Source organism: Acomys minous (assembly GCF_964271855.1).
Source record: "Acomys minous genome assembly, chromosome: 2".
Lineage (NCBI taxonomy): Eukaryota > Metazoa > Chordata > Mammalia > Rodentia > Muridae > Acomys > Acomys minous.
In genome coordinates this window covers 65,230,688-65,240,831 of record NC_140484.1, presented here as the reverse complement: position 1 = coordinate 65,240,831, position 10,144 = coordinate 65,230,688, and the positions used below count along the sequence as shown (strand labels likewise).

Here is a 10,144-nt window from a genome sequence, read left to right as displayed (position 1 = left end):
ATTCCTCTTCCTTGTTCTTGTGTTATAGTAGGGGACCTGTGGGTTGCTCTCTTGTGTTGACTTTAGTGGTTGAGTTTGCTCATAAATGAACTGAGGGAGAAGGGCTGGGCGCATCCACCTGTGCTGCTGCCATTCTTTAGCCTCTTTTCCTTTGGAGAGGCTGTGCATGTCAGACCTGTTCCTCACTCTGCGTTTGGGTGACCAGCAGCAGGGAAGGTTCCTGGCTGATTCCTGCACTGTGTGTGTGTCTGTGATCACTGGGCACCTTGGACATCCATGGCAACAGCCTCCAGCTGTCCTGGGTCCATCAAAGACAGAAGGTCACTCAAGGGGGGCTTAAGGCCTCACTGGCAGCAGGGAACCCTAGTTTCTGTGGACTGAATGTTGAAGAGCCATGCAAAAGTATTTTTATTGCTTGTTACACAAAGGTCGTTTTTTGGGTAAAACGAGTTCCTCATATCAAACCCCTAATCTATGTGTTTGCTGAAGGAAAGCATCACACCCCTGCACCTCCAGTCCTACTTGCACACTGTTTGCAGCACTCAGTAATGCACAACATGCCAGCTGTGCCATGGCTGTCTTGTGACCAAAGTCATGCAAAGGCTGTCAAGCTCCTTCAGAAAAACAACTAAAGATAACAGAAAACAATCTTGGCTTTCTACAGTGAGTTCTTCACGGTCAGGGTACTTCAAGAAAACTATTTCATCCTAATATTTACCCTCGATAAAGTGACCCTACTAGATTTCCTGCTACATTCGGCCTTGGAAACAATCGAATAAAAAGATCAGATAGGGGCTGGAGTGATGGATGGCTCGGCAGGTAAGAGCACTGGCTGCTCTTCCAGAGGACCGGATTCAACTCCCAGCACCCATATGGCAGCTCACAGCTGTCTGTAACTCCAGTTCCAGGGGATCTGACATCTGACATCCTCACACATACAGGCAGGCAAAACACCAATGTGCATGCAATAAAATTAATAGTTTTTTTTTTCCTGAGGTTTCTCTGTGTAGCCTTGGCTGTTCTGGAACTCACTCTGTAGCCCTGCCTGGGTTAGCCTTGAACTCAGAAGTCTGCCTCCCAAGTGCTGGGATTAAAGGCATGCTCCTCCACTATCCAGCAAATAAGTCATTTTTTATAAAACAAAACAGAACTCTATTCCCTGAGCTTTCAGAGAGGAAACATACCCCCATGGTACAGTATTCCACCAAACAAGGGTTTTCTATGGAAATTTTTATTGTACATTAATTTAAGGTTTGTTCTTCATAGTTTTGACTTAGCCAAAAGTATAGAAATGAACATTTCTAGGTATGTATGTGTCCACGTGTACATGTTTGGTGAGTTGATATGCATGTGAAGGTCAGAGGACAACTCTGTGGGGTCACTTCTGTCACTTTCAAGTATTTAAAGAACCAAACTTAGGTTGCCAGGGTTGCATGACAAGGCCTTTACTCACTGTGCCATGTTGCTGGTCTAAGGCCAGTTGGCACTGCTGACAGCCTGTGCACAGGGCTCCTCTCCTGCTGCACCTCAGCGCACCAGTCTACTGGGGCACAAGCTCCCTGTCCTTTGCATGGTGGAGTGATACTGTAATCTGAGATAGTGTCTGCTGGAAAGGGGCACTCAGTCAAGTCTAGCTATGGCCCTGAGGCTCCTGCACATCTGGCACAGTGTTTTCAGAATGCCTGAGGCTAGATGTGAAGATGCTGCCAGCATCCTTAGCACTGACCATGATGCTTGCTCTTTCCTCAAGAAGCACCAGAAAAGGGCTCCTTTGAGAAAGGAGGGGAGGTGGATTTGAAAGGCAGCAGTGTAAATAAATATGACTTTCCGATCAGAAAGTCTACAAGTTCTAAGATGCCATGCAAGGCAGCCAGGGTCACTGCAGAACCTTTGTCACAGCGCCACTGCCCATGTGTGCATGAGGCTCTTCTCACTGCTGTTTAGCTCATGTGGGCCTGACAGGAATTCCATGTGTGCTATTCCTTCCCCCATTACCTGTGTCACCTCAGGGCCAACAGCAGTGACAGGAACATGTTTAGGAATAAGGGTCATCTAGCTGGGTGTGGTGGTGCACGCCTTTAATCCCAGTACTCAGGAAGCAGAGGCAGGTGGATCTCTGTGAGCTCTGGGGATAAGGTCACACGTGTGACCTCACTGCATCAGGCTGGGCATGGTGTGCCTTCCATGAAGACAGCTCCACCACTACACAGCCATAGTCCCTACCACCAGCCCACGAGCTGCTAAAAGACAAGTGCAGGTTTTCTTAATGCAGCTCAAATCTAGTCCAGGACTGCCTCGTAGAAATAAAAGTCAGGACAGATTTTTCAGAGCCTTTCTGCAGTGTACTACATTTCTAATACACACACACACACACACACACACACACACACACACACACACACACACTCATTCCAGAAGCAGCTAGCTTGATGGATATACTGTAGTTATATTTCAGAACAAGATAAAAACTCTGTATTTAAAGCATAATTACACACACACAAAGAGAAGAAAAGAAAGAAAGAAAAAGAGAAAAGAAAAGAAAAAGAAACAGCCAGAACTTAAGTCTTGGATTTGTTTGTTTTTTTAGTTTTGAAAGTGTCCCACTATACCTACAGTCCTGGCTGACCTTAAATTCATGGCTGTTGTCTCCATTCCCTCCAATGCTGGGATGGTAAATGTGCTACCATGCCTGGCTCAGTCTTTTTATTTTATTTTTTGTATAATGAATAAATCTACTTCACATCTAGCAATCTATCATTCTTACCAGGCCAGCATCAGAGAGACGATGTATGTTGCCCCAGAACACAGCTTTGCACCAGGAACCACAAATGCTCGGGGTGACCGGAGTGCTGGCTCAGTGCTGGAGAGCACCTGTTCTTTCAGAGGACCCAGGTTTGGGTCCCTGTACCAGATGGTGGCTCACAGCTGTCTCTGGCTTCAGTTGACTCTCTCCTTGCCTCTGCAGGCACTAGGCATGCACATGGCACAGATTCACATGCAGACAAGACACCCATATACATAAAAGAAATATTTTTTTTTTTAAAAAGTGGGCAGCAAGCACAAGTCACCATGCAGTTGCCTTCATTTCCTTCTTTCTAGGCACAAGACACTCTCCTCCTCCTGGGGTCCAATGGCCAGTGACCCTAGCCTAGGTTCCAAGCTGGACTCCATGGAGGACAGTGACGCAGCAGCTTCTCCAGAGCCCTTCTCTGGGTCTGAGTTCCATCCTAGAGGTAGCAACAGGCTGTCCCGTCCGTGCACAGGGAGGGAGCTGGCTCAGCACAGACCTCAGCAGCAGCCTTCCAGCTGCAGCACTTTCCTGATGCCTGCAGCCAGGGCTTGTGGTGTGGGGCTCTCTGCTGTGCAGCTCACAGGCAGGCCCCTGGCAGTCATAGCACGAGTTGTACTAGGCCCAATGGCTACAAACTGTAAGGGAGAGACAGAAGAGACATGGCCTCAGCACCATGGCAAGGGCTGCGCAGGCGTCATCTGGACACTGCCTGGTGTTTCACATAAACACAGGGCCACCTAACTTGAAGCCTTCGGAGTCTGCACACCACCTTCTTTCAGGAACTCACTATCACTTCATGGCACAAGTGCACATATCGGGAGGACTTGGGTGTGGTAAGGACGAAGCCCAGGATGGACACCACCTTCCACAGGGGCCTCCAGATGCCACAGCTCTGCTTCAGTGTCAGGGGCTCTGGGTGGGAGGATCAGCTGGGGAACATGAGGCACCAAGGCAGGTATGGATCCCCTGGGCACATAGAGGAGTCAAATCCCAGTAGCATAGGGCAGAGAGAGGCCTTTGGGATCCACTCTCTCTGCCTCCACCTTATCTGTAACCAGGCTGTCCACTGGGCTCCACCACATGAGGTGGTCAGGGCGAACCCCTAGGTCGGTGCTGGGCACAGGTATCTGCTCACTGACAGATGTGTGGCCTCTAGGTGCATAGACAGCCACCCACAGGCCATGTGGTCATTGTGAGAAGGCAGGAGAGAAAGCGACTGCAAAGGCTTCCGTACATTTGGTGACAGGTGTCATTTGTATGTAAGTCACCCCTTTACCTTCTGTGACCCCTGTTTTAAATAGGGCTGTATAAACACTGAGTGTCACCAAGACTCCGCAGAGGGAGGAAGCCACTCAAACCTGGGGCAGAGCTGTGACAAGAATGTCAAACTGCCCAGCGCATGGGTCTCAGGACTCCTCAAAAGTAATGGGCTGGCACTCAGGCCCCAGGATGGAGAACGACTCCCATTAATTCTACCGGCTTTCTGGCTCTGGAATGAGCCACAGTTCCTGTGACAGTCAGCCCTGAAACTCTTTCTTCCCTGACAGCTGCAGAGCGTCTACGCAGAGGCACTGTGGCGACTGGGGGATGCTAAGAACCATGGGTTACAGAAGAATGGAGCGGAGTTAAGATGGGCACCTCACTATGCCCAGCTGCTCGTGAGTCTAGACAGTACTGACAGAGAAATCCTGAGTTCAAATTCCAAATGTCCATTTGGCTCCACCTTGGGTTTGCTTAGGATGAGAGCAAAGTTATAGCCCTGTGTGTTTTTATTACAGCAAACCAGCATGTTAGCCCAGGTGAGCTCTGAGGCATGTTCCCATCAGCAAGCTGCCCTGGCGCTTCCTCTGCCAGGTCCACAGAGAGACATCCACAAGCAGCATTGGCAGTGCTGCTAACCCTTCCCCTGTGACTTAGTGCTCACTTGGCCAGCGACCATGCTGAGCACCCACGGGCCATTTCTCTTCAGCCCTGACTGCAGGGCTCAGGTGCCACCTCCCTCCTCTAGTAACCCTCATAGAAGGGGGCCTTCTAGTAATGCGCTATGTGACGCTGGCAAGGTGTGGAACCTCTCTGTGCTTAGTGTCCTCCCTGTCAGGAGGATAATGCCCCCATCCTGTTGATCCCTATAACCAGACTAGCAGAAGCTATGACTGCAAGAACTTCGAGCACTGCCTGGCAGCTGCCAGGACCATGACTGTCTATTCCCACGGCCCACAGCCTGGCATTCACCTTCCTGGGTTCTTGGATTCTTCCTCTTCAGCTGTGTGACTTCCTTTTCAGCTGCCCTGGACCTAACATATCACCTTGAAACTGGGAAAGCAGTGGGACACACCTGTGAGATGCAACTGGGATTAGCCAAAGTGGTGGAGTCACTTGACTGAAGTGAGCTCTGGCAGGTGGAGATGGGACATTACTGTCCCTGGGTTCCACGCCACACTTTGTACCTTCTTGTCAGTCCCAGTGGAGTCTGGTCAAGGGCACTTCTGTTATAGGTGCCACAGGAGTTATGTTAATTGAAGATTCCTAATACATACAGTCCCTGAAAGTGTGAGTGGAAATCCTTTAAGTAAGAACAGAGAGTCAGGTTTTTCTGGACTAGAGAACCATTTAACATGTTCAACAGGGAACACAGGAGGAGAAGGCACCCACACCTACAGCAAACCCTGCCAGAAGGGCCTCATGTGAGTCATCTAACCAAGGACAACGCCAAGCAGGGACGGCCAGATCGTTGGCTATACAGGACAAAAAACTTGGGGGCAGTCATCCCGCAGTGAGAATGAGAGCAGCCTCGAGAGCAGCAGTGTACACACGGCACCAGTGCCCCCACCCCACCCCGGACTCTATGGCATCTGGCTCAATGTGCAAATTCAGGATATAGTGAGGAGCAGAAGGCCGAAGTCCACAGAATACCATACCTTAATCTGATCAAAGCTGCCACCAGATAACGTCTGGATATACTCGAGGCTGTATTTAAGGCCAGAGGGACTGAAAAATGTGATGCTGGCTGGGATTCCCTATGGGAAAGGAGAAGGTGAGATCTAGCCTTTGCCTTTAGTCAGCATCCCTTGGCTCATCAACATCAACCCTTCCAGCCCCAGAAGCCCAGGGCGCTCTGCATCAGTATGGTCCCTGGCTAGATGCCATTCTCAGCCCACCAAGGCATAGTTTGGAGGGATTGCTTATAAAGCAGGCTGGCAGTTGCCATTGGTTGTTCTGCCGGACCTTGGTCTGTTTGGCCAGAAGACACAGACTCCTTGGAGCCCAATCTCAGCAGTGGAGACACCTCCAGCTCCTGGAGCTAACCAGCCCTGATGGAACCAACAGTCTCCTTGTTGGTTCTGTCAACTTGTACCCATCAGGGGCAGAGCAGGCAACAAGCAGCCTGCCTGCATGGTTTCTCTGCACTTGGCCTGTCCCAAAAGTACCCCCAGAACAGGCACAAAATGCAGAAGAGCTCTTCTAGGAGGGATGTGACTTCAGAATGGAAAGGGTGGAAGCAGCCATTAATTCAGGAAGTGCTCTCCACTCTCCTGCCTCAGGTCTCCCAATCCCAATTCAGACTCCATAGTGGGCTCCGCCCCTGCCCCCACACAGTGGGGGACAAAGGCAATAACAAAAGGCCACAGTGTATCTCAGGCCTTTGTATGTGGTAGATGTTACACAGACAGCTTTGTATGAGTTATCCCCTTTAATCCTTATACAGCTTTCACTGGATGCACCTATTCCCATGTCCCAGACATGCAAACAGAGCTGCAGAAGAGCCATCTGCTCAGTCACATGGCTGGGAGTGACAGAACCCCACGGAGAATCAACACATGCAACCTCGTACCCCCCACTTCTTGCTCCTGCCCTGCCAGCACTTGCTCTTCCTGGAAACCCAGCGTACCTGATTTTCATAGTAGTTCTCCAAGTTCCCTTGGACTCCAGGGTGTGGAACTGTCTGATAGACATGCATGCTTTCCATGGGGATCCCTGGGCACAGTCAAAACCAAGAGACAGGCTTCACTTTACTGGGAGGGGTGGGGCCTCTGTACCCTCTGCAGTGTGTAGCTGATGGGGACGGGAAGCTCGACTAGGGGCAGGCCCTGCCCAGCCCCATGTGGTCTGCAGAGCACTGTGGGCTGGATCCACAGTCGGGGAGGCTGAGTTAGCAAAGAAGATGCAGGACCCACAGCCTTCTTTGGTACTCACAGGTGCCGTTGGCTCCCATGTTTGTGTGAGTTTGTCCACACAGCTCTGACCCTGGCTGCTCCATGAATCCCAGTCATGCTGCCAGATTCAGGCCAGCTCTCAAGAGAGGCTTAGCATCAGGAGTCCCCACTGCACCCCAGGTATGCCTGTGTATGTTATGTAAGCCTCCTGGGCCTTGGGACAGTCCTCTTTGGGGATGTCCTTACCTTTGTCCTTGAGCATTTTGGGAAGAGTATCTCCTTTGATGGTTCCACAGGGAAAGAGAAGAGGCAGCGCTGAAGATGGCCCTGTGAATACACGAGCAGCCATTGGAAGAGCTTTGTAGACTCTCAAGAGGTCATGCTGGACAGACCACCAACACTGTAAGCTTTGTAAAAGCCCAAAGGGTGACACACTGCAGCACAGAGGCACACGGAGGGCAGCTCCCTGGGGGGGCGAAGCTGGGGCTCTAGGCTCAGCTTTGCTTTAAGATCTCAGTTCCAGCACTTGTCACCAGGAAGGGCAACTGCTGAACCATGCTGACCTTGAAGTGTGAGGGAAGAGCCTAGAAAACTAAGCCACAGAAACAAGGCACCACTGTCCTACTTGCTGCTTGATCTCTGTAGCTCCCTGGTTCACGGAGCACAGGCCTTGTATGTAACTAAGTGAGAAAATGGGTAAGGACTTGGCTGGTGTTGGCACTGGGTGACAGTTCCTAGCGCTGCCGGAGGGCCTGGATGAGCCAGGTATGTGCCCAGGAGATGGTAAGGCTGGCACTTTGGAGTGGCTCTGTAGTCACCTCCGACAAAGACAAGTTCCCTGCTTACGATTTGCCCAGCCATGCCAGTAGCCCCTTGACGAAGTGCCCAAAGGGCACAGAAGACAGGGGGCTGCTCCACTAGCCCTGAATCTCATGGTGCCCACCATCCACCTCCATCTGTGGAGACCTGAGGCCATGAACAGCACACTGCAACAAAACCATCCAACCAAACTCAGGGGCTGTCAGAGGCAAGAAACTTCTTCAATTACGTTTTACTAAAACCAACCATTTCTTCCACATCAGATCAAGACATTTAATGGGTGTTGGTTGTGCACAAACATCATGTATTTCCTATAGCAAGATGATTCCTCTGAACACAGCACCGGCAACTGAGATCAGAGGAAGAATGAAACAAACTCTCCCCAGCTAGCACTGGCTCTGGGAAGTGGTAGCTAAGCGACAGGAATAGCTGCAGGCTGCTGTGTTTGAAGTACAAGCAACAGTGACATGCTGGCGGATGTCTTGAACGGCTCTGTAAATATTGGCACCAACGCAGAAGAGCACAACCGATCGGAAATGATTAACTACAGATCACAGGTGCCTGCTGAGTTCTCTTTTCAGTGAAGTGCTACAGGTACCACTCCTCCGCACGTGTTTTCAAAGACATCTTCAGGCGCTTAGCTCTCAACTCTAGCCTAGGCAGCTCCCCTATGCCTGTCCATGTAAGTGTGGTGGGCTGAAGGTGCAGGAAGCCGTGTAGGCATGTGGGGCTCACACATGTAGTCAGCCAGCTCAGCTGACTCCTCAGGAAGAGAATATTCTATGGGCATGAAAAAGGAAATGCTGAGGATGTTCACACGACATCTCATGAACTGTGTTTCCTGAGAGCTCTCTGCCCAAAAAAAAAAAAAAAAAAAAGAGCTGTGTATGGTGGCACATGCCTGTGATCCTGTCATGCAGGAGTCAGATGTAGGAGGATCATGACAAGTTTAAAACCAGCCTGGTCTTCACAAGGAGACCCAGCCCAGGCTGGGTCACAGAGTTTTGAGATCTGGCCTCAAAACAAAATGAAATGAAACTACACTACTACGACTCCAGGCCACCCGCAATTTTTGTTTTAAGAAAAGCTTAATTGCTATGAATTTATCTTCAACTTGATCATGTCAGTATAACAGCAAAGCTGGCTGATTTTCAACATACTAAGGTCAATGCAATGGGTGGAGCCAAACACACACACACACACACACACACACACACACACACACTCACACACACACTCACGCCCGCACACGCACACACATGGTGACTTGTGGAGCCCAAGGGCTCTGCTCTCCATTGCTCTAACAGGAGGAGGCCTGCAGGGGACTGTAGGCTGCCAGAGACGATGAGTGACAGTGAGGAGTCTGCGGAGTGCTGTGCTGAGGACCCTAGTGCCTGTACGCTAACTGTGTGCAAAGCGTACGGAAGCGGGAAGAGACGCTCTGCCCACGCTTCAGGTGTCCATCAGGCCTCCTCATGCCAATGAACACTGGGCTGAGGAGAATGTAGATTTGGTAATCCACTCTGTGGCGAGAGCTCCCTCTCAGAAGAAGGGGTGCTCTCAGATTCCTGCAAGCTGGAGGCTCCTCCCCACCCCCACCCCACCCCCCAAAGCTCTGCTGTACCAAGGTCAGGTCCCTAGAACTCTCACTACAGTGTGGTCCCCTCATTCTGAATCTAGGTGGTGCCTGGCCAGCAGCTCCCTGAAGGCAAGTGGACACAAAGCAGGGTTTAATAAGGTTTGCTGAAAGTGACGGGGCAAACACATCAGTGGCTTTGCAGGTCTGAGTCTGAATCCTAACCCTGTTACCTTGCAGCCTGGAGCCTTGGTCCCCCCTCCAGAGATGCAATAACACTAATGACGAACTTCCAGTGATGACAGGAATGCTTCACTGTCCAGCGCAGGGTCACTAGCCATTAGTGACTGCTGAACTATGAAATGTGCCCAGTGTGCCTGAGGAACTGAATGTTACATTTTATTGAATCTGGATTGCTCTAACTAGCATCCTGGGTGGCACATTTGTCACTTGACACAGTTCTTACTTTCCCTGGCTGGCTGTGGAGACTGGCTCCTGGCACACTGAGCAGTTGTTAACACTGGTTTCCAGTGTCAATGCTGAGCATTTAATAACCAGAGAAGTAGTTAAATAGTAATTTATTTTTTAGTGCTGGGAATGAACTCAGGGCATCAGAAGTATACTCTGATACTCAACTATACCCCCAGCTTTGGAATTTTTTTTTTAAAAAAACCTGATGTGCTACTCATATGTATATTTTTACATTTTTTCTAGCAGTTAAAAAATTTAAATAGAAGCCGGGTGGTGGCAGCAGTGCACACCTTTAATCCCAGCACTTGGGAGACAGAGGCAGTGGCAGAGGCA

At 50.3% G+C, this 10,144-nt stretch overlaps 1 protein-coding gene across 4 annotated transcripts in view; it reads right to left on the bottom strand.

Annotated features, from left to right (window-relative positions):
- Positions 1 to 2,688: 2,688 nt before the first annotated feature.
- UROS (uroporphyrinogen III synthase) overlaps positions 2,689 to 10,144 on the bottom strand; it is a 21,479-nt gene continuing 14,023 nt past the window's right edge. For all 4 annotated transcript variants that reach the window (XM_084751319.1, XM_084751318.1, XM_084751317.1 and 1 more), the window contains exons 7-10: positions 7,192 to 7,272; positions 6,681 to 6,766; positions 5,710 to 5,808; positions 2,689 to 3,426 (exon numbers count right to left, since the gene is read on the bottom strand). In XM_084751319.1, the coding sequence (XP_084607445.1) occupies positions 3,289 to 3,426; positions 5,710 to 5,808; positions 6,681 to 6,766; positions 7,192 to 7,272 (404 nt within the window). In that variant the 3' untranslated portion in view covers positions 2,689 to 3,288. The remainder of the gene's footprint in view (positions 3,427 to 5,709; positions 5,809 to 6,680; positions 6,767 to 7,191; positions 7,273 to 10,144) is intronic.